The sequence below is a fragment of the Pholis gunnellus genome, assembly GCF_910591455.1.
Source record: "Pholis gunnellus genome assembly, chromosome: 14".
Classification (NCBI taxonomy): domain Eukaryota; kingdom Metazoa; phylum Chordata; class Actinopteri; order Perciformes; family Pholidae; genus Pholis; species Pholis gunnellus.
In genome coordinates, this window is record NC_136541.1 from 17,981,587 (window position 1) to 18,006,270 (window position 24,684).

General features: G+C 39.7%; 2 protein-coding genes across 3 annotated transcripts; both read left to right on the forward strand.

Moving 5' to 3' along the window:
• Positions 1-7,114: 7,114 nt before the first annotated feature.
• On the forward strand, positions 7,115-11,170 carry LOC306706321 (uncharacterized protein CXorf38 homolog). Its single transcript, XM_079173350.1, has 6 exons — positions 7,115-7,347; positions 7,586-7,720; positions 8,614-8,736; positions 10,480-10,629; positions 10,731-10,925; positions 11,031-11,170. Exons 1-6 carry the CDS (start codon positions 7,141-7,143, stop codon positions 11,139-11,141), a joined length of 921 nt encoding a protein of 306 aa, XP_079029476.1. The 5' UTR covers positions 7,115-7,140; the 3' UTR covers positions 11,142-11,170.
• Positions 11,171-11,351: 181 nt separating this feature from the next.
• On the forward strand, positions 11,352-22,168 carry LOC306706320 (uncharacterized protein CXorf38 homolog). Of its 2 annotated transcripts, XM_079173349.1 has the most exons (9): positions 11,352-11,422; positions 17,923-18,148; positions 18,905-19,033; positions 19,144-19,269; positions 19,542-19,694; positions 20,031-20,126; positions 20,739-20,837; positions 21,148-21,190; positions 21,376-22,168. In XM_079173349.1, exons 2-9 carry the CDS (start codon positions 17,960-17,962, stop codon positions 21,609-21,611), a joined length of 1,071 nt encoding a protein of 356 aa, XP_079029475.1. In that variant the 5' UTR covers positions 11,352-11,422; positions 17,923-17,959; the 3' UTR covers positions 21,612-22,168. The 2 variants fall into 2 exon arrangements, with proteins under 2 accessions (XP_079029475.1, XP_079029474.1); XM_079173348.1 differs by lacking the exon at positions 11,352-11,422 and having other exon boundaries at positions 14,172-18,148.
• Positions 22,169-24,684: the final 2,516 nt, after the last annotated feature.

Consider the following 24,684-nt stretch of genomic DNA (forward strand, 5'->3'; position numbering starts at 1 on the left):
GCACTGCGCTAATCTGGTTAACTAGAGCTGTTTCTGAAATTAACAAAAGCTTAATCTAATTCCCATTCAGCACTAATTAAGAGATTTCTGACCTCACATCCTATTATCATAATCATCAGGCTTTGGCAAGCAGTCAAACAGATGCAAAAAAAAAAAGACGCCAGCGCCGGTGTACTGTTGAAGATTCTGTGTGTGACAACAGCGCTCACTCAGATAAGATGTAGAGATACACTGAAGGAAGCATTGAGAGGTTTCTCTATCTGCCCGAGACACACACACACACACACACACACACACACACACACACACACACACACACGTTCCACCTTAAGCCTTTTACTGTCCAGAATGTCAGCAGCCATCTCTAGCACCGGGGCCTGTCAAACAGAGTGAGAGAGTGTGTGTGTGTGTGTGTGTGTGTGTGTGTGTGTGTGTGTGTGTGTGTGTGTGTGTGTGTGTGTGTGTGTGTGTGTGTGTGTGTGTGTGTGTGTGTGAGAGAGAGAGAGAGACAGAGACAGACTCTGAGGGACGGAGGGAGGGGTGTCCTTGAGAGAGGACAGAGGTGTTCAGCTGGATCTAATGTGATGGAGGAAACAACTGGAGCACACACACACACACACACACACACACCACTGTTGCATCAATAACATCCCTCTCTAGGAAGAAAGAAAAACATTTGCTGGGATGAATTCACATGAATCCGAAATCCGTCCGACTAAATCCGTTTGTCTCGTCCAACCCTCCACAGGCCAGCCTTTTCTATCGGCAGTAGAGGAATGGGGGCGAGAGCGGGGCCGAGCCCCGGCCTGGCTCTCTGCGATGGGCCTCGGCATCATTATCATCAGCGGCGGGCCCTCTCAGATGCACCAGCACAAGATGAAAGGAAAGCCTCTCAATCTTCTCCCCTCACTGAGGCAGCACAGAGCTGCTCTATAACTGGCATCTCGGTCCTGCGATAATCCTCCCATTGATCTACTTCACAGAGTTCAGTCTGCGCCGGGGCTTCTGGGTAGAGGGTTAAAGATGCCGAGGAATGTCTGTCAGAGTTTGCAGCACTGGGTGCCAGATCTCATTAAGCCATGTGTTGGTCGAGCCCTCGTTTTTTTTTTTTTGCTTTCTCGCGACTTGTTTTCAAGGTGCTTTGCTTATATGAGGTAATGTTAATGTTTTATGAGGTCTTCTTGCATTTGCATAGATTCCACCCAGATCATCATTTAGGCTTTTGTAAAGGATACAAAATTAGGTTATGTATTTAGCTCAAGCAATTAAAAAGCATATCCGCTGCAACATGTAGGCATTGGATAGGGGGTGAAATGTATTCACCTTATTTTCTAGTTCCTTCCTTTCCTTTGAAGTCCAGGGCGAGGGGGGGGGGGGGGGGGGGGGGGGGGGAGTTAGACTGGAAGGCAGAAGGAGAGGGTGGAGGGTGAGGATGAAGACAGGGAACAATAGACCAGTGAGCCATTACCTCAGCTCTGCCACTGGGCCTCCCTCTTCTCAACGTCTCCATCTACTGGTGGCTTGACGAACCGCCGGCTTCTCCTGGATGGTTCTGCTGACTGGCACTGCTGAGTTGACAACATGGAAGTCTGTAGATGTAATGTCTGTTGTTTGGATTTTGTACAAATGTAAACAATCGAACAATTAATTATTGAGACTTAGCATGTGCTGGTAGGTTAATACACCTTTGAGACAGAGCCAGGCGAGCCGTTTCCCCTCGTTTTCAGCCTTTATGCTAAGCTAAGCTAACCGGGTGCTGACTGTCGCTTCTTATCTATCCTACAGACATAGAGAGTGGTATCAATCTACTCATCCGACTTTTGAAGAGAAAATGATCATTTCCTCAAACCTTTTGTTGCGCTCAAAAGATACAATATTTAAATGTAAAAGGCTCGGGTCAAAGTGAGGCCGGCGCTACCGCTACACTAACCGACGCCTGTGAGAAATAAAGCGATAGGTTGTGGAGGCAAGTGTTTTGGTCAGCGTGTAGTAATGTGATGTTTTTTCATTCACAGCCACCTGTGAATGTGTTTGTGTTGGATTAGACTAATCACATGTATTTTCTGCCTCATAAACACTCAAAGGCCGACTCAAACACACACACCTACTCACACGCCTCCATCTTAACCACACGATTTCTCCAAGCTTGGCAAAATGCATTGATAAGCAAGTGCATGCATACACACACGCACACACACACGCACACACACTGCAGTGTGAAATTGGGTCAGCAGTGGAGAGTGGGCTTTAATGCCGAGCACATACGCTCTCTAAAACTGATCTGCATATTCATGTGGGTGGCTATCAAAATGACACACGCGCACGGAAACATGCACGCACATGAATAAGTACATGCATGTACACATTGGCCTAAACTTATCCATCCCACACACATGCCCACATAAACAGATACATGCAAATGCACAAACACACAGACAACAAAGCACAAAGAAAACCCTGAATCTCATGGATATTGCAACTGTCAAGGAGCCACAGGGGGCAGTTACGTTCTACTCATTCTAATTCTGTGGCTAAAAATGAGCTTCTTCCTCTCCCGGCTGTACCATGTCAATCATTTTTCTCCCTCTCCTTCCACTTCTCTTCCTCCATTCCCCCTCATTCTCCCGCTGGCAAAAGGTCCGTGACCATCCTTTCAGAGCACGGCGAAGTCCGGCCGATGCCGGCGGCCCAGCAGAGCTGCTCTCATTACTTCACAACTTTTGAGTGAGCCGTAACATCATCAAAACCCTTAGAAGCGCTCACACTTCTTCACAAAGAAATTCAAGCGCCCGAAACAGACGAAAAAAGAAAAAAAAGTAACCAAGAATCATTCTCGCTGCTGAGTTTGGAAGACAGTTGGAGGAAGAAGCCGACTGAAATAAAGGCGTGGATGATGGGTTGGGGGAATGGGGGGAGAAGGGGAGAAGATGGAGAGAGAAGGAGAGGTCTCCCCTTAAGGATACACTCGTCAAAACCCCCCTACTTTGCGTTTCTGACTTTTTCAGCGAGGAACAACAGTTTTCTCTGACAAAGCATTTTTCCTGCTTATTTGCAGACGGAGGGAGGAGACGGGGCTCAAGTTGGAACGTGAGAAACCGAAAGGATGTAACAAAGGATTCAGAGCCAGTAAGCAGATAGCTCTGAAGGCCGCTAGGGGCCGGGGAGAGTGGGGTGGGGGGAGGGGGAGGGGGGTGAGGGAAGGGGTGGTGGTGTCTTTTGAAGAGAGAGATGGAAGGGGAAAGAGAAGGGAGGAGACGGAGAGAATGAGACACAGAAAGAGAGAGTGTGTGTGTGTGTGTGCGTGCGTGTGCGTGTGTGTGTGTCTCTTGTGTATGTATTTGGGGACCCACACAGTGAGGCCTGAGCATGTGATTTATTTCAGAATACTAATGTCTCTTTGATCTCCTCTGCTTAAAAAAAAAACACCCTGCTGGGATTGTGGGCTCACACGCGCACGCACACACACACAAAAGCATATATATGTATCTACATACAAGCGAGCACACGCCCGTACGTACCTGCAGCACACACACCCCCACATTAATATTGTTGTGTCCCCTCGACTGACTGCTGAGCAGGACTCATTTATGCACACACACTCCCTCGCTCAGTCACACTCACACACACACACACACATACTCCAGGGCGTCTAATCTACTTTAACTATCGCCAAATCCATAGAGATCCAATTACAAAGATAGAGGGATATTTGTTTTTCTATATGCATCCTAAAAGACTAATTAAATTTTCATGTAAAGATGAAATTATTTGATACAACACAAATGTCTTTTCATTTTCATAATTGTAATGTAATATGTTTTAATTGGGGATCCTGTGACTGTTTCTGCCTACCTCAGCTGCCTTTCCAGGCCTATTATCCTGTACAACCATTACACCACACACACACACATACACACACAAAAATAACAGAATGGCGATGTATTTCGCTTACCTTTCTTTCTTGTATCATTTCATCATCCAAGTTGGGGTCATGGGTGCTAGAGCGTATCCCAGAATGCACCAGGCAGAAGGCGGTCAATCAAAGATTATTCAGACCTTAGTTTTGCTTTTGTCTTGTACGAGTCTGCCTACCCTAAAAATGAATGTTTCTGATAGTGTTGCAGTGGGAGATGGCATAAGTTGGTAAAATTGTGAAAAGGGGAATTTAATCACAATCATAGCTTGCCATCAGTATGTATTTATTTATACATAAGAACACACTACAAATCTACTGCAGGTCTCTTGACAATTGAAGAATATTAACAGTCCACAGCCATGCTAGCCTCTGTTAGGCCTGTGCACAGCACAGCACGGCCTTGAGCTAACTGCTAACGTCAGCATGCTAACACGCTCGCGATGACAATGCTAACGTGTTCACCATGTTCAGCATCATTCAGCGTGCTAGCAGGCTAATATTTCCTATCCTGAGGTGATGGCGCTAGATGAAAAGTAACTAGCCAAGTTACAATGATCCTGACCAAATGGCATGGTAATCCATTCAATGATTTCACTTCAAATTACAAATGTCGGTCTCATGTCAAAGTCATTAGGGTACATCCTGTGGTGATGGTGATGTCACTCCAATCCATCCAATGGGGTGTTGAGATGTTTCAGTCTGGACCAAAGTGGTGTGCAGAGCGACAGTGCCATCCCTAAGGGCATGCCACTAGGCTGGGAAAATCTGTGTTGCCGTATTCACCTTATTTATCCAAGAAACGGTCAGATTTGCCTTATGTTTTTTTGCATGTTGGGTGCAGCTGTGGCCCAGGGGAGAGAGCGGGCCGTCCTTTAATCACAAGTTTTTGAAGTTCGATCCCCGGCTCCTCCCGTCCGCATGTCGAAGTGTCCTTGAGCGAGACACTGAACCCAAAGTTGCTCCCTGGCTGCTTTACAGCCGCCCACTGCTCCTAAAATGCTTCGGAGGGGCTAAATCAGAGGTCAAATTATATAGTATGACAAAATGTATATATGACAAATTTGAAGTTTAGTCCAACAGGGCGACATTTCCCCCATTTTCTTGGTACCTTACAGAAGGGGCTTTAGTCCAACAGAGCGACATTACCAAACCTAGCCACACTGCTAATGCGGCTCAAAAGTAATAGCTTGTAAGAAACTGTTCCTCTCACCCAAGGCTCCCGGCCTTTTTTACACTGTTGCATGTCTTCACTTTGGTACATCGCTTGAGTTGTTTGAGCATTTTGAAAATCACAGGAACGTTATGGTGTATTTTCAGGCGATCTTGGCTGTCTACTCCTATTTCAATCACTGATTTGCTACATGTCCCCAAAGTGAGCTTGGAGCCCAGCTTTTAACTGCTATATTTATTTACACTATGTGTGTACATACAGAATATACTGTATGAGCACAGTTGGTTGCTTGTTAAACTGTGTCTGTGTCTTCTTTGATTCATTCTTATATAACTGCAATTCAATATGAACAGGCCGCTTATCTGGAAAGAAGCTGAAGTCAGTCATTAGATTCTGTGTAAGGGGTACATCTCTCTCTCTCTCTCTCTCTCTCTCTCTCTCTCTCTCTTCCTCTCTCTCTTTCTCTCTCTCTCATTCCTTCCTGCTTTCTCCTGGGTCTGCCGGCAAGCCGCTTGACTGCAGTAATTAGAAGACGAGTCAGCTTCTAATACCAAAGACTGTCTGCGTTTCCAGGAGGTTCACAATGTTCTCCTCTATGGTGTTGTAGTCCTGGGCAAAATTCAGATTGGATTGTGGAATAGGGAGTTAGTTATATTTGTGTAACTGTAAATCAAGGATATTAATTAGCAGTTAGGGAGCCGCAGTTTGGAGTCTGTGCTGGCCCAGCCCGGTCTGGGACACTCTTTTTTTTTACTGCATGCAAGCCTTTTAATGTACTGATGGTGTTTTTAATTTCTGTAATTTAAACATAGCCGATGCTTCGCTGCTTCTCAGGCCTTCTGTCATTAAGTTGAGGTGTTTTAGTGTGTATATTCTTTCAACACTTTCTGTGTGTGTGTGTGTGTGTGTGCACTGCTCAGGCTTTAAACCAGGATGTTGTAGTCTAACCTCCCTCCTCCCCCCCAAGCCCCTAGTCTCGGTTGATACATGGAGTCTGTCAGAAACTCCAGCTCTCCTCCCTGATGAACGCCTCCAGCGGCAGCCTCGGGGACATCGGTGCATGCAGCTGCCGGCCCGACTCTGCTGGGTTTTCATCCCTCCTCTTCACAGCAGAGGCAGCAGCTTGGTGATGCCACCTCTCATCAGGGGCCGCCCCGGGGTGGCACAATGCACCGACTACACCGGGTGATGGAATCAGACATATGGTCTTTCATTAGACAAAAGTAAAGATGGTCTGACCTGCTTCGACCCCAGCAGCTAGAGGCCCTAAACTGAATATGAAGTATTTCAGGCTTTACATAATTAAAATATGTATTTAAAGCAGCTTTGATACAGCCATAAACAGATCAAATGACTGCAGTCGTGTGTAGTGAAGAACCCAGGGAATTATCACCAACTCCGTTGTCGCCCGTAACTCTACAGAGCTTTTTAGCATCTATTTCCCTCACTGTTTTTCAACTTTGCGGTCTTGGCTCCCCTCTCACCACACTCGTCAGTGTCGTGTGAACTGTTTTCAGCTCATAAGCTCTGAAGCTCTGATAAACCCACAGCACAAGCTGCTGCTGAGCACCAGACAGCAGGAGTTGGTAGAGAGCAAAAACAGAGCTGCAAGGAGAGGTTGTTTTTCCCCAGGTCGTGTTTGCATCCTACTCCCAAGTGACACAAATAAATAAATAAGAGAACTCATATAACATTGTTGGACCCACAATGGACAGTTTTAAGAAAAACAAGATCATAAAGTAACTCAACCGACTGTGCCGAGAAATCCACCCTCTTTTAGATGAAAAATATTTAAATCGTCATCATTATCCACCCCTCCACTGCTTAATCAAGCTGTACTTCCTTGTTTGGGGGGTACTTTACAGCTGCTCTCTGGTCAAGCAAGACCAGCAGCGGCGCAACAGCGACTTGGTAGCGTTTCCAAAGTAGACAGCGCCATCGTGCGGCCCTGCTGCTGCTTGCACGGAGAGGGTGGAGCTATACGCGAGGACTCGGCCCGCCTGAAATTTTGCTGCTTTGACATGCTTTGTTTACGTCGGGGAGTAAGGCCGACATGGTCCGCGAGGAGCTCGCGGTCCGTCTTAACGACGCGGAGTATAAAAACTGGCTGAAAGCCGGACGGTGTCTGCTCATACTGAAGGAGGGTCTGCACCCCTTCGTCACCCACCACACGAGAGCTTTCCACGCAGATCTGCTCAATCAAAGCCCGCAGCTGCGGAAGCCGTGCGAGACGTCTTGGTGCAAACCGAAAAGGAATCAGGTCGGTCTGTGCAAACTCTGTTTAATCCCGGGTCTGCTCATTGAATTCATGTTTCTGCGACACTTTTACGTGAAATACGGTATTGAGTCCCCTGTAGTAGGGGGCTTACACAAAGTTCTTCTGAGTTTACTGCGATGGTACTGTACACGTATGCTCACTGTAAATTACGGTATGAGTTGTGAGCATAGGTGTGTGTGTGTGTGTGTGTGTGTGTGTGTGTGTGTGTGTGTGCGTGTAGCTTTCCTCAGCATGCAGGGCGTGTGCAGGGTGGCAGACGGTGATCCTGAGACACCACAGACAGCCAAATGCCACGGTGAACTGGGACAACTGTTTCCCTCCCAGCTGGAGGACAGACCACTGGGAACTGGCCAAGGTAGTCATCCCACCGGACCTAAAACGTGCTGCGACTGGCGTTTAATATCATTTTACACTTTACTTCAGTATGTTTGATACTGTAGAGTACTTCATTTCTTGATGTTGGTTTATGGGAAATGTGGTCCTAATTTTGACATACAGACATAAAGAGTCTCCTATATTATATGTAGTTGAGTATTTTAGTAAGAGCTGCAACCAATGCCCTTTCTCCCCCCTTTTTAGTGATTCATCTGACAGTTTGTCAATAAAATGTCAGAAAATAGAGGGGAAAACAAGCCTGTTAATATATCCACAGCCCGAGGCGAGCTACCTCGACTGACTGTTTAATCCGACCAGCAGTCCAGAACCCAAAGAGGTGCAGTTCCCTGTCGTATATGTCAAAGGGAAGCATTAAATCCTGACAATGGTTGCAACATTCATCTTCTGCCACTCCAGGAGATTGTTAAAGGTGTTAAATAAAATCCAGTTAAACGGTGGTGTCTCACGGGCTGCTGGAGCTCACATTGTATAATTTACATCAGATAGAATGAAGGTTGGGAGCCACTAGTTTAGAGGATCTAAACCAAGTTTTAATGGGACAATTCTGAAAACATGACATTTGGTTGGAAATGTCACCCGAGGACCTTTCATTGATTTTGTTCAGTAGTTTTAACACATGCAATGATTTGTGATCTGTCGCATAACAGAGGGGGTCACTGTAAAAACTCAGATACTTTATGACGAGCTGAAAGTATTTTTTAAAAAGTCCTCTTTCTGGTCTTCTGGTCTTTGTAACTTTTCACATTTCATACTCTTAAAAACAATTGATCGAGTAATAGAGGAAATAATCAGCAGACCAATCGTTAATGAATGTCTTTCTCTATTTTTGTCTTACTCTCTGTCTCTCTGTAGGCCTTCATGCCACGGGGTCAGGGGAACGTGAAGGTGGCAGAGCAATGCGATGCCTCTGCTCTGCTCAACCTAATCGTCCACTGTGATTGTTTCCACTTTGTGGATCCAAAATGTGTGAGAGAGGTAAACGGTCATATTGTTTTAAAATGGGAATGCTGTTTGATCAGTCCTAGTCAAGTTGTTAAGTCAAGCCTTTGAAAAGGTGTGCAGCCTAGCTGCGTAACCGACACCCCCTCCCAGGGTAAGGCACTGGAAGACGGCTTGTTCAGTGACCTCTGACCTATGGGTAACGGACGCTGTTGTGTGTGTGCAACAGGTGTAGGAGGATTGGAAGTACTCCAGGATGGGCCCGCTCTAAAGGGCCACCACTGGAGGAGGAACCCCGTGTGGTTGGGAACCCCGCTCGGTTATATAGGGCAGCTTCAAATTAGATGCCAATCTGCCCCCTATGACTTCACTAACAACACAACAGCTAATGTCTAAGCACTATAATCACAATGCACCATCATGCATGATAAACAGGCAGAGCATCCAGAACAATCTGAGCCAACCAAGTCAGTAAATCACATAATACTGAACAACACCGTTTTAACCTTCGCTGGTAACAGGTATGTCATTCAGATTTATGACCAATCATTTACTGCTGTCAGCCTGTCCCAGGGGAAGAGCCGTCTCACCTTGAGACTACGAAGGCACCCGCAGAGATCAGCAAGATCGTAATGTACAAAATACAAACCAGTTTTATTTGTTTTTTGCAATAAAAAGAAGATAAAAGGCTACAAAAATGGCTAATGTAAAAGAAAAGACAAAATGTCAAAAGTTTAAATCCCCAAAAAGAGCCAAGACTATATAAACCCCCAAAGAAGAAGCTTGATTCTTCGTTGTCTCCTCCTATTTATACCTCTTTACTTGGATCTTTTCCATTCAGTCAACTTATAAGCTCAGATGATTACATATTTATGAATGAAAGAAAAACACATTAAGACTATCATCATTAAATTTACACTAAATATGAGATTATATGTAAAGAATATATTGATATCTGAGACCAAAACATCCGTAGTTCAATAAATGGAAAGAAATCGTAACTCATCAAAGGGAATGAAACTTAAATGAGGATTAAATTAAAATCAATAAAAGTCAGTTACACTTGACGATAGCACTTCCTGTACGGATAAAGGAAACCTAGAAGTTTCAGCCTGATGCTCAAACCACAGAACGTTGCTGCTGCGCTTCAGGGTCTCGCTCCTCAGAAAGTTGAGGTAGCGTCAAAGTTCATCTGCGGTACACAGCAGTACCACTGGTTCCCTCTGCTTCAAGTATAATCTTCAATTGATAATTGGTGAACCAATTATTTGAATAGAAGATTAGAGAGATCGGGTTTAGGTGTAGTGTGTCTCGGACATTTTTGGTGGATACCTCAACACATATACCAGGATATCAGATGTGTATAAAGCGTGGTTATAATCTCCCAACAACATATTCTCACGGTGAATATGATATGTCTGTCTGCTCCCCCCGTCTGTCAACTATCTGTATCCTTGGTAATAACACTGTTTTAATTACTCATTAAATGTTGGGGAGTGAAACAACTTTCATAGTGTGCATACTGGATTTAGTTTCTTCTTATTGTTTTGCTTTTATTGTTGAATACATTTTGCATCCACAACTTGAAAAATTTGACTTCAACAATATCTGTGACTAGAAGAAAAGAGGGAGGAGTTTCAATGCCCAACAAAGAGCTTTGTATTTGTCACAATGATCTAGAGGGAATGCGTCATTGCTGAGCGTTTATATATTTGTTTTTACCCTCCGTCCTTTTAGAATAAACTGGACTGTTTTTGTTTTGTTTTTTTGCTCTTCCAGGTGATCCGCTTCAGGAACGAGTTGATGCATTCCTGTGAGTTTCGTGTGAAGGATGAATGGATGAGACACTACCAGACCAGTGTGAGAAAGCTTGTGCGGCACCTCGACCAGGTACCACAGATGGCAACAGCTGGAAAGCAGATCGAGGAGGTTTGTGCGTGTCCGCTGCTTTGAGAGCTCTCAAGTCCAAGCTGCGTCCGCGTTGTTTTGCATCACAGTTTTTCCTGCGCATGTGCGTTTCGTTTGTCCAGATGCTGAGCCTTGATCTGTCAATATGTGTCTCTGGCTTGGACCGAATGGATTCCGCTGCCCTGGATGGTTTGGAGAGCGATTCTGTCCACCAATGGGAGACCAGCGCCGGCTTGATCAGCCAATGGGAGGCTGAGTTGCTACAAGAGAGGCTGCAGGAGTTACTGCACGCTGCTGACGATGATGCAAAGACGCAGGTGCGAAGAACAGATATGTCCGTTTGCACTTGTGCACGTAGACGTGATGCATATAAAGAAAGATGTCACATGACTTCGACCGGCTGTCTCGTCCTTCTTCTTTAGGACACGGAGCAGCTGAAGAGGCTGGGCGGTTTCCTGCAGGCCAACGGAGATCTGGGCGAGAGGTTTTCTGCAGAGCTTCAAGCCATCAACGCACTGGAGGCCAGAGAATAAGACGGAGGAAGAGGGTGAAAGGGAGAATGAGGAGCATTATGTCTTTGTATACCTGAAATAGGTTGAGGTCTAACTTGAAGCAGATCAAGGCATTTGTGACAGATTGTATGTGCATGTAAATGTAGCCAGGCGAAGTGGGTGTAGGAGGTTTTTGTACTGTCACTTTAAGAAGCGTGAGCTACGCGAGAGGACTGAGTTCACGCGAGATGTGTAAATGAAGAGCGGGAATCAGAGGCTGCTGAGGACGGAGCTGATTAGAAATACCTGAACTACGGGTCAGCGTAAGTTACTGCGTTACTGCAGAATCACCTTGAAATTGGGGTTAACTGTTTATCGTTAACTGGTGTTAAGTTGTACGCATCTGGTGTTAAGTTGTGTACATCTGCCTCGTTTAGAGGGGAGACGGAAGCTGCCGTCAGTTCCATGGGTGTGGATCAGAGCGCACAGATCGATTGCTGATGAGGGAGGGAGTTTATTATTTTCTTTGAAAATAATTGTGTTCCTGTGTAAATGAATGTTATCTGAATATCTTGAAGAGTTGAACAGCATGACCCAGATGCTGAGGTTCTTTGTTTCTGTTTGGCAGGAGGAAGCCACTACTGTTGTGTTCTATATGTATCAAACCATGGTTTGAAATGTAATTGCATCGTCTTGCATCATGCATTCCCACGTCCTGATTGGCTGAGGCGCTCAACAGCAGTCTGATTGTGTTCCTCTCATTACTTTACTGCGGTCAAGTGGTCCGTCATCTGCGGAACTTCGGTCACGTCAGCCGGCGTTTGAAATGAAATGCTCGTCTATTCGTGGTGTTACGGTACGGGTGCTTGGATAGCCCAAAAAGCCCAGAAATAGATCAAAATTCATCAATAATTTGTCAAGACTCTTGTTTATGAAGACTCTCACTGTACCCAAGTATATTTTCAAGAGATATTACTGTACAGTTTTTGAGAAAAGTACATGTAAAGTTAGCTCAAATGACATTTTGATATGAATAATTTCCCCATATTTGACATTTTATTAAAACTAATCCTTAATAGGTTATGTAAATGTTTCACTGGATTCTTGTTTATGAAGACCATCACTATGCCCAAGTATATTTTCAAGAGATATTACTGTACAGTTTTTGAGAAAAGTACATGTAAAGTTAGCTCAAATGACATTTTGATATTCATAATTTCACCCATTTTTGACATTTTATTAAAACTAATCCTTAATAGGTTATGTCAATATTTCACTGGATTCTTGTTTATGACGACCCTGGCTATGCCCAAGTATATTTTCAAGAGATATTACTGTACAGTTTTTGAGAAAAGTGCATGTAAAGTTAGCTGAAATGACATTTTGATATTCATAATTTCCCCATATTTGACATTTTATTAAAACTAATTCTTAATAGGTTATGTCAATATTTCACTGGATTCTTGTTTATGAAGACTCTCACTGTACCCATGTATATTTTCAAAAGATATTACTGTACAGTTTTTGAGAAAAGTGCATGTAAAGTTAGCTGAAATGACATTTTGATATTCATAATTTCCCCATATTTTACATTTTATTAAAACTAATCCTTAATAGGTTATGTCAATATTTCACTGGATTCTTGTTTATGAAGACCCTGGCTATACCCAAGTATATCTTCAAGAGATATTACTGTACAGTTTTTGAGAAAAGTACATGTAAAGTTAGCTCAAATGACATTTTGATATGAATAATTTCACCCATTTTTGACATTTTATTAAAACTAATCCTTAATAGGTTATGTAAATGTTTCACTGGATTCTTGTTTATGAAGACCATCACTATGCCCATGTATATTTTCATGAAATATTACTGTACAGTTTTTGAGAAAAGTGCCTGTAAAGTTAGCTCAAATGACATTCATTTCCCCATATTTGAACTGTTAAATAAACAATTCCTAAAAAGGTTGTAGTAAATTTTAAATGAATTTTTGCTCTAGATCACTCCGACTATGTCCTTTAAAATGTAATGTAATTTTATTGCATGTCTAATGTTTCAATTGTCTATATTGAAAATCTAGACATTGACATTAGTAAGCCTTGCACATGCATATTATTTACTTTCTGATTGTCAAGTTTCAAAGAAAAACTTTTAAAGATAAAATGCAAAACATATTTCACCACCCTATCCACACAGACAGATACAGCTATATACAAAGAGACAAAAAACATAACATTTATTTAACATTTACATGGCACAGTTGTTTTGTGAATGGAGATGCTGTTTGTGCAAATAAATGTTATGTTTTTTGTCTCTTTGTATATAGCTGTATCTGTCTGTGTGGATAGGGTGGTGAAATATGTTTTGCATTTTATCTTTAAAAGTTTTTCTTTGAAACTTGACAATCAGAAAGTAAATAATATGCATGTGCAAGGCTTACTAATGTCAATGTCTAGATTTTCAATATAGACAATTGAAACATTAGACATGCAATAAAATGACATTACATTTTAAAGGACATAGTCGGAGTGATCTAGAGCAAAAATTCATTTAAAATTTACTACAACCTTTTTAGGAATTGTTTATTTAACAGTTCAAATATGGGGAAATGAATGTCATTTGAGCTAACTTTACAGGCACTTTTCTCAAAAACTGTACAGTAATATTTCATGAAAATATACATGGGCATAGTGATGGTCTTCATAAACAAGAATCCAGTGAAACATTTACATAACCTATTAAGAATTAGTTTTAATAAAATGTCAAATATGGGGAAATTATGAATATCAAAATGTCATTTCAGCTAACTTTACATGCACTTTTCTCAAAAACTGTACAGTAATATCTCTTGAAAATATACTTGGGTATAGCCAGGGTCTTCATAAACAAGAATCCAGTGAAATATTGACATAACCTATTAGGGATTAGTTTTAATAAAATGTCAAATATAGGGAAATTATGAATATCAAAATGTCATTTCAGCTAACTTTACATGTACTTTTCTCAAAAACTGTACAGTAATATCTTTTGAAAATATACATGGGTATAGCCAGGGTCTTCATAAACAAGAATCCAGTGAAATATTGACATAACCTATTAGGGATTAGTTTTAATAAAATGTCAAATATAGGGAAATTATTCATATCAAAATGTCATTTGAGCTAACTTTACATGTACTTTTCTCAAAAACTGTACAGTAATATCTCTTGAAAATATACTTGGGTATAGCCAGGGTCTTCATAAACAAGAATCCAGTGAAATATTGACATAACCTGTTAAGGATTAGTTTTAATAAAATGTCAAAAATGGGTGAAATTATGAATATCAAAATGTCATTTGAGCTAACTTTACATGTACTTTTCTCAAAAACTGTACAGTAATATCTCTTGAAAATATACTTGGGTATAGCCAGGGTCTTCATAAACAAGAATCCAGTGAAATATTGACATAACCTATTAGGGATTAGTTTTAATAAAATGTCAAATATAGGGAAATTATTCATATCAAAATGTCATTTGAGCTAACTTTACATGTACTTTTCTCAAAAACTGTACAGTAATATCTCTCGAAAATATACTTGGGTATAGCCAGGGTCTTCATAAACAAGAATCCAGTGAAATATTGACATAACCTATTAGGGATTAGTTTTAATAAAATGTCAAATATAGGGAAATTATTCATATCAAAATGTCATTTGAGCTAACTTTACATGTACTTTTCTCAAAAACTGTACAGTAATATCTCTTGAAAATATACTTGGGCATAGCCAGGGTCGTCATAAACAAGAATCCAGTGAAATATTGACATAACCTATTAAGGATTAGTTTTAATAAAATGTCAAATATGGGGAAATTATGAATATCAAAATGTCATTTGAGCTAACTTTACATGTACTTTTCTCAAAAACTGTACAGTAATATCTCTTGAAAATATACTTGGGTATAGCCAGGGTCTTCATAAACAAGAATCCAGTGAAATATTGACATAACCTATTAGGGATTAGTTTTAATAAAATGTCAAATATAGGGAAATTATTCATATCAAAATGTCATTTGAGCTAACTTTACATGTACTTTTCTCAAAAACTGTACAGTAATATCTCTCGAAAATATACTTGGGTATAGCCAGGGTCTTCATAAACAAGAATCCAGTGAAATATTGACATAACCTATTAGGGATTAGTTTTAATAAAATGTCAAATATAGGGAAATTATTCATATCAAAATGTCATTTGAGCTAACTTTACATGTACTTTTCTCAAAAACTGTACAGTAATATCTCTTGAAAATATACTTGGGTATAGCCAGGGTCTTCATAAACAAGAATCCAGTGAAATATTGACATAACCTGTTAAGGATTAGTTTTAATAAAATGTCAAAAATGGGTGAAATTATGAATATCAAAATGTCATTTGAGCTAACTTTACATGTACTTTTCTCAAAAACTGTACAGTAATATCTCTTGAAAATATACTTGGGTATAGCCAGGGTCTTCATAAACAAGAATCCAGTGAAATATTGACATAACCTATTAGGGATTAGTTTTAATAAAATGTCAAATATAGGGAAATTATTCATATCAAAATGTCATTTGAGCTAACTTTACATGTACTTTTCTCAAAAACTGTACAGTAATATCTCTCGAAAATATACTTGGGTATAGCCAGGGTCTTCATAAACAAGAATCCAGTGAAATATTGACATAACCTATTAGGGATTAGTTTTAATAAAATGTCAAATATAGGGAAATTATTCATATCAAAATGTCATTTGAGCTAACTTTACATGTACTTTTCTCAAAAACTGTACAGTAATATCTCTTGAAAATATACTTGGGCATAGCCAGGGTCGTCATAAACAAGAATCCAGTGAAATATTGACATAACCTATTAAGGATTAGTTTTAATAAAATGTCAAATATGGGGAAATTATGAATATCAAAATGTCATTTGAGCTAACTTTACATGTACTTTTCTCAAAAACTGTACAGTAATATCTCTTGAAAATATACTTGGGTATAGCCAGGGTCTTCATAAACAAGAATCCAGTGAAATATTGACATAACCTATTAGGGATTAGTTTTAATAAAATGTCAAATATAGGGAAATTATTCATATCAAAATGTCATTTGAGCTAACTTTACATGTACTTTTCTCAAAAACTGTACAGTAATATCTCTCGAAAATATACTTGGGTATAGCCAGGGTCTTCATAAACAAGAATCCAGTGAAATATTGACATAACCTATTAGGGATTAGTTTTAATAAAATGTCAAATATAGGGAAATTATTCATATCAAAATGTCATTTGAGCTAACTTTACATGTACTTTTCTCAAAAACTGTACAGTAATATCTCTTGAAAATATACTTGGGTATAGCCAGGGTCTTCATAAACAAGAATCCAGTGAAATATTGACATAACCTATTAGGGATTAGTTTTAATAAAATGTCAAATATAGGGAAATTATTCATATCAAAATGTCATTTGAGCTAACTTTACATGTACTTTTCTCAAAAACTGTACAGTAATATCTCTTGAAAATATACTTGGGCATAGCCAGGGTCGTCATAAACAAGAATCCAGTGAAATATTGACATAACCTATTAGGGATTAGTTTTAATAAAATGTCAAATATAGGGAAATTATTCATATCAAAATGTCATTTGAGCTAACTTTACATGTACTTTTCTCAAAAACTGTACAGTAATATCTCTTGAAAATATACTTGGGTATAGCCAGGGTCTTCATAAACAAGAATCCAGTGAAATATTGACATAACCTATTAGGGATTAGTTTTAATAAAATGTCAAATATAGGGAAATTATTCATATCAAAATGTCATTTGAGCTAACTTTACATGTACTTTTCTCAAAAACTGTACAGTAATATCTCTTGAAAATATACTTGGGCATAGCCAGGGTCGTCATAAACAAGAATCCAGTGAAATATTGACATAACCTATTAAGGATTATTTTTAATAAAATGTCAAAAATGGGTGAAATTATTCATATCAAAATGTCATTTGAGCTAACTTTACATGTACTTTTCTCAAAAACTGTACAGTAATATCTCTTGAAAATATACTTGGGTATAGCCAGGGTCTTCATAAACAAGAATCCAGTGAAATATTGACATAACCTATTAAGGATTAGTTTTAATAAAATGTCAAATATAGGGAAATTATGAATATCAAAATGTCATTTGAGCTAACTTTACATGCACTTATCTCAAAAACTGTACAGTAATATTTCATGAAAATATACTTGGGTACAGTGAGAGTCTTCATAAACAAGAATCCAGTGACATATTGACATAACCTCTTAAGGATTATTTTTAATAAAATGGCAAATATGGGGAAATTATGACTATCTGAATGTCATTTGAGCTAACTTTACATGCACTTCTCTCAAAAACTATCCAGTAAGATTACATTACATTTGACATGGAGATATATGGGGTCATCATGAACAGAACTTTAGCTATCCAATGAAGGAATTTTTTTTTTTTACAGATCAAAGATTATTATTAGGTAATATTATAATTTTCGAACCCTTTTTCAATTAAAGATTATACAGCAGTGTATTTCAGATCATTTTATTGTTGTATTTCACTTAATGTACAAAATGACGTTGTTTTTGACTTGTTATATCAAATTAGACAAATTATTGATGAAATATTGATCTATTTCCGGGCTTTTTGGGCTATCCAAGCACCCGTACCGTAACACCACGAATAGACGAGCATTACATTTCAAACGCCGGCTGACGTGACCGAAGTTCCGCAGATGACGGACCACTTGACCGCAGTATTACTTTTCTGTAGCAAAAGAGCAAATACATCTGCGCGGTGTTGCTCCGGGATGGATCAGCTTCGGGAGTTTGAGAAAGAACAAAACCAGAATTGGTTGAAAGGTGCTGTGGGGTTGCTTTGTCTTCGGAAGCTGCTGGAGTGTTTCATCGATGAGGAAATTGGGAGTTTCCACCAAAAGCTGATCAACGAATGCGGCGAGAGGCCATGTGAGAAGAGTTGCAATATTCAACAGAACCAGGTATACGAACATGAAGTACAACATCACTGTTCCTCATTGAAATTAAATAAATCAGCCATAAGTCATTATTACTCACTACACGAGTCTGATAGGTGAGCTCGTACAACTGTATAAGTAAGAAAAGAGCAGAGACTGTCTCGTGTAGAAATGGTCTATGAGACTGCAGCCTTAACTTTGGGAGTTAAGTTAGTTTGCCTTAATGAATTACTATTGTTATTACGTTTCTACGTTACTGACAGTAAAGAGCAGCTAAAGACAGCTTCTGCTGCGTAAAACATCATAATATGATATCCGTATTATTAAATGTACGTGTAACGTTAAGGTGTAGACGGTAAATGCTGGCGTCGAAAACAAAACTAGAAATTAAAGGAAAAAAACAGACATTTTTGAATCACCCGAAAGTAAGTACCCGTAATCATAGACTGTAGTTGTAACACGATGGAAAAACGACCATGTTTGAATGAACGTTAGAAACGTTAAAACCCACATAATTTTTCATTAATAATAATTATAATAATGCCATTAATCGGATGCTAGCGAGTGGCGATCTGAGAGGGTGCTTTTCCAAAATGCCAACGTGTCTCCTCGATTCTTTTCCACGCCTCCCCGCGCATCGTTCCTTCGAGCAGAGGGAGAAGCGAGGAGAGAGGAGACAAATGTCTAAAAGGATCAAATGTGAGAAGTGATGTAAACTGCAACTGCAAGGCGGTAAATCTTTTTTCTTCTGTGACCTCCTGTGTTGACGCTGCATTGCAGAGTCATCCTTTATGTGAGGTGTGTTCCTCTTGGAGAGCTTCAATATTGGCAAACCACACCAGTGGAAAGCTGATGTGGGTGAACAGTAAACCCGACCAGTGGTACCAAGATAAATGGGAAGTGGCTAAGGTAAGTCTGCAGGCTTCATCACATTTTTTAATTTTTTAATTTTATGTGAAGTGGATTTGGTGTGATTGTTTGCCAGGTGTCACACTAATGATACCGTCTCCTGTTTTCAGGTGTACATGCCAAATGGTCATAAGGACCATCATTCCATTGGGGACTTTGACATTGCTTCAAAACTGCGTCTCATAAATCAATGCAAGCACTTCAAGAAGTTTAAGCTCGGCGCAGTGTGTGACAAAGTAAATGCTTCGTTGTACACACACGTACAGTACATAAAGTCAACATTCACATAGAAACAAACATGTGTTGTGGGATGTCTCTTTTTCCCTATTTGAATCAATATTTTATATTTATTCAGTTGTCTGACAAAATTAACTGAAAGAATTGTGCCAGTTAGAATGACCACGTTGTGGGTTTGGTTGCAGTGACAATGTGGCCGCATCGTTGAAACCCATCCCTACCTTTACTAACATCTAATAGGAGTCTGTCTTTTTTGGTCCACTGTGCGTAGGTTTCCGAGGTCCGAAACAAAATTATGCATGCACCAAGGTACCAGTTGGAGCAAGAGGATTTGATCGAATACTTCAAACGAATCAGAGAGTTTGGTGAGGTGCTGGGAAAACATCGTCCTGAATTCAAAAGCCTGTCTAAAGACATCGATGAGGTTTGTGTTTATGTCTAATTTAACAGGAATATGCAAAAACAATTGATATGCTAATAGGTGCTACTTTATCATACTCATGGTTTTATCACGGTATGAGACATTATTTAGATTCCCACTATATGATTTTGAGTTATTTCATTTCCTCATCAGCGCTAAACACAGCTGAGGATGGATACAGCATAGGGTCACAAACAAAAGTGTTGGATTAATTAAAAATCCTCTGGGGACCATGAATGTCTGTACAAATTTTCATGCCAATAGTTTTCTAGACATTTTACTAAAAGACAAAAATTGTTCCTTTGGAATACGAAGGCTTTTACTTTGCTTTGTTTTCAGATTCAGAACCGTGACTGTAGACTGATCTTCCCTGACGACATGGAGGCTCAGAAAACTCAGATTCAAACTGAAAAACAACTGGAGGACATACTTTTTGTAAGACACATGAAACACACCTATATTAGGCTCTCTTTTCTTTTTAACCGTGCTAATTCTGTTCATACAGTATGTTTCAATTACATTTGAGGCAGCTGTTCAGTAAGTCAATAAAAGAACCTAAAATAGGCATCCCGTAAGATACGTAAGTTCCACCTTTTTGTTTTTAAAATACTTTTTCAACTATGGCTCCTTTTAAGCCATGATTCTCTGTGTGTGTGTATTTGTAGTGCACACAGGGATGGAGTCGTAAATGTAATTACAGCAGGTAATGCAAGATTTCTGCTAGATGGTTCACACCAAACCCGATCTTTCTTTAATCCTTTAAGTTGTCGGGCTCTTTTCTCACCATGTCAACTTATCTTGTTTCTGCTCCCCCCAAGTGGCCAACATATCACATTTCCAAACCAAGAGAAGGTGTCTTGCTCTTATTTTAGCATCAAAAACAGTATTATTGTGCACTTAGAGAACTGTGTCCTTACTCGGGGCACACAAAGCTTGAATGAACCAAACTCCCAATCTTAACACAACTGTGGCCAGGCACCCTTAATCAGACAGTTTAACGCACATTTGTGTCTGTGTGTGTGAATGCATTGTGCTCTTCGATCTTAGGCTGTTGCGCAGGTGGCAGCTGAACAGTATCGCACCAGGATGATGCTGGAGAAGCTGGAGAGACAAACTGCCCAACCAGAACAAGAGAAAAAGCCTTTGGTGAGATTTAAAAAAATAAAAAATAATTTATATATATATATATATATATATATATATATTTTTTTTTAAAGAAGCGCGTTCATGAGAAATGTGTTCGACGAAGCGTGTGAGTCTAAAAAGTGACCGCCTTTATGCGTACATGAGAGTGCATGTGCCCCTTAGAGGTGTGAATAGAGGGTGTGTATAGGGATGTGTGTTATTTGAAGGGTATTGTGTATATATATATACAGTATATATACAGTATATACACAGCGTAGACTATTGCAGTTCAACCACTTAGGCTCCGGGTCTTTTTATTTTTTGCCAACAGGCTGGTGCCGGAAGTTCTACAACAATGAGTCGTGCAGATAAAGGTGAGTATTTGTTGTCACTGTAGTGATGTCATGGAAATGAATTAAAGCTCTTTGTTTCCTGTGTGTAAAGAAAAAGATCTAAAATGAGCATGATATTGACACGTATCACTTCAATCACATGGAGTCTCATTAATGATTGAATTAATGTGTTTCATGTGCTTTCCTTCTTTTGTCTTTTAAAACAGCAAAGTTTGTTGATGACAACAAGGCAACGTTGATTCAACACGTTACCGTGGTAATGGCAATAACAGAGGAGCTTGGAGACATGGTCCACCCTGAAGCCTACTCATTGATTGATGCTAAGATAACAAGCCATGCTAAAATGAGAGAGCTTTATGACAATCCATTACGTTCAGGAGGAGAAGAGGTCAAAGCGGCCTTCTACGACGCCCTCAAAAAACATCACTCCAAGCTAGTGTAGAGGCTCGGTAGGATTTCCTCCTGCTAAAATGACCAAACATGGATGTTATAACATTTTAATCACTTTTTCTACAACAAGTCAGGGATAAATGATGATGCTAGTTTAGTGTACAGGGTGATCAATTATCTGTTTTATCCACTGTTGAAAGAGTTCATTGGTGATCCTTTTACTATTTTATGTGTGTGAGTTTTTACACCTCTACCCGACAATGTGCCAGTTTGCTTTAGATATGAAGCCCCATACCCTTGGCTACCCGAGGTGTCGGCAACCTTTACTATCCAAAGAGCCATTTTGCCCTATTTCCCACCAAATAAAACTTGTCTGGACCCGCAAAAACTATTTGATATCACAGCTTATAAAGTTTTATATATAGTTATATTATACAAAAACTATAGTTTGTTGTATTTATGAAATTATAGAACAAGAATAAAGACAATTCTTGACATTTTATTGCTATTGAAAGTGACAGTATCACCTCAAACTCCAAGATAAGAGGTGTTCCCTTTGAAAGATTGTCCACTGTGCAAAACATTTTAAATAAATAAATAAATTGTATTTCCATGTTGTTTTTTGTCAAAGCCTGAGGCTATGTCCACACTTCTACTTTCCATTTGAAAACACACGTGTTTTGCTGCGTTTACACTGAGACTTTACACTACGCCGGAGTTTTCAAAGCACCGAAAACGGAGGAGTTTGAATTCGCTCTAGACTCTATAGAGCGTTTTCACAGTCTCACACTCACCCACTCACCAGGTGACGTCAGTAAATCCCTGAGGGTTCAGGGTTTGAGGGTTTAGGGGGGACGTGGATTGGGCCTTTGACAATTAAGAGACTTAGGATGTACCCTGTGTCAGTGGTTGAGTGTGAGATACTGTGAGAGCTTGAAATGGTGTAAATACAAATGGGACAGCACTTTACTGCAACGTATCACGTTACCATGAAAACGACAAAAAATAGGATGTACAATTATGGGTATTTATTTTATACTTTGTACTCCCTGATTTGAACGTCTTCAGGCTCTTTCCTCACAAAATGAGAGGTAAGTTCATACATGGTACAAACAGTGTCGCTGCTGAAATGTGGGCTGCACGCTGTTGTGTGAGTGGTTACAGCTATTCTTGTTTTGTTCAGCCTCTAAACCACGTTTACTTATATTATAGGAGGCATATAGTATTTTCTGATGTGCGAGCCAGTTTGCTGACTGTACCCAGCACATAACCAGAACTCAGCTTCTGGATTATTCTATATCTTTACCTGTCCTTTCAGAAAGTGTTCTAGAGAAAATCATCTTTAAAGAAAAAGTTTACACAGCACTTTATGTGTAGGAAAATAAACAGCAACATGTTCCCCATTCACAACTGCCGTACACAAGGATATAGACAGTAATGAAATAACGTAACTTCATTCAAACTTGTATATACTGAATATATTTATGTGGGATTTTACAAGAGAGTGCTCCTTGTAATAAAGCAAAACTCGTTCAGGTGTGGTTGAAGAAACATTTTTGAAATGAGCTGATGACAATCACCATCAAATCCCCCGACATCTGTCCCGCTGAAGTGGATTTACTCTCACATGGGATGGGTTTTTTGAAACACAAACGTGCTTTACTCTCTCCACTGACACTGTGTTGTGGCTGGAAACGGTACTGCATCCAATTTCTCTCTGGTTCTGGAGAGTACTGCTGAGTGTTCGAATCCACGTGTCATTCAAAACATAACAATTGTTAATACATCCATAGTTACACAGCGGTATTGGTAATTACCCACAATTCCAAGGGGCAGCCTCAGACACATTATTAAAGCCAATAACTTGAAAATTAAAGCAATATAAAATGTGAAAAAAGTCTCTGCGAAGTGAAAATGAGCCGGAGACTTTGTCAGACATGAAAATCGACAGAAAAAAAAAGCTGGCACCCTCAGTGAGAAGGGTTTTACATTAGGGTACTATAAATAGTTCTGGACTTCTTAGCTATATTTGGTAGTGGGTGGTCCATCTGCTGTCTTTGGGGTTGATAAGTGGGTATGAGCCCCGCTGGCCACGTGCTATGGACATAGCAGGCTAAGGGACGGCCCTGGGCCACATGCCATGGACATGGCAGGCCGACCGGGCAGGTCTACTCTGATAATGATAATGAGGGGATATATACCTAGATAAACAGGCCTTGTAGCCTGGTCTAGGGTAGGACACAGGTTGGAAACACAAACTACTTTTTTTCCACTTTTCTAGTGTGTATAATATATTCATGTTATATATATATATATATATATATATATATATATATATATATATATATATATATATATATATATATATATATATATATATATATATATATATATATATATACACACACACTGTAAATGTGTGTGTGTGTGTGTGTGTGTGCGTGCGTGTCGGTACTCATGTCAAAAACTGCATCTTTAGGACAAACATTTAATCCACCTTTGTCACTCCTTTGCTTGAAAACAAAACATTTGACCTGATTCTATTTATTTAATTATGTCTAGATATCCTTCATTTTTTATCAGGGTCATTTCTGAGAAAGTAATTTGTGTGAGATCAGAGGAGTGTTTTTAACTTAGCACCATGGGGTCACTTACTTGTGGTGTACACTGTAAATGAGATGCTCTTGTAAAGAGGAGGGGAATTGTGTCTTTCCTCTCAGTTAGCAATGGCCAGATCATTGTCTCTTTTAACCCCCTTTGTAACTGTTTAACTTGTCTTGAGGTTCTTCCAAGGACCTGCAAAACATTTGCATCAAGCAGCCTTACTAATCTTTAACTAACAGCCTAATTAGCATGAATTAATAAACCCATCAACATCTATCTGTGTATGTCACGAAAAAGACACAATGTGAAAGACAAAAACACTTATTTCAGCATTTATTTATTCATTTCTGTATTTATTTACTTATTCATGTATTTATACATGTATTTATTCATTCCTGTATTCATTTATACATGTATTATTGCATTTATTTGTACTTAAAAACAATTTCGTCCTCCACACGTCACATGGCATCTCTTCTGTGTAATTGAACCGATATTGGCATGTTCCCACATGTTGCGTG

Coding starts and splice junctions, on each gene's coding strand:
- LOC306706321 (XM_079173350.1), top strand. CDS start 7,141: ATGGTCCGCGAGGAGCTCGCGGTCCGTCTTAACGACGCGGAGTATAAA. Junction 7,721..8,613: donor ACCACTGGGAACTGGCCAAG/GTAGTCATCCCA, acceptor GTCTCTCTGTAG/GCCTTCATGCCACGGGGTCA. Junction 8,737..10,479: donor ATCCAAAATGTGTGAGAGAG/GTAAACGGTCAT, acceptor TTGCTCTTCCAG/GTGATCCGCTTCAGGAACGA.
- LOC306706320 (XM_079173348.1), top strand. CDS start 17,885: ATGACGGACCACTTGACCGCAGTATTACTTTTCTGTAGCAAAAGAGCA. Junction 20,127..20,738: donor AACTGGAGGACATACTTTTT/GTAAGACACATG, acceptor CTTCGATCTTAG/GCTGTTGCGCAGGTGGCAGC. Junction 21,191..21,375: donor AATGAGTCGTGCAGATAAAG/GTGAGTATTTGT, acceptor CTTTTAAAACAG/CAAAGTTTGTTGATGACAAC.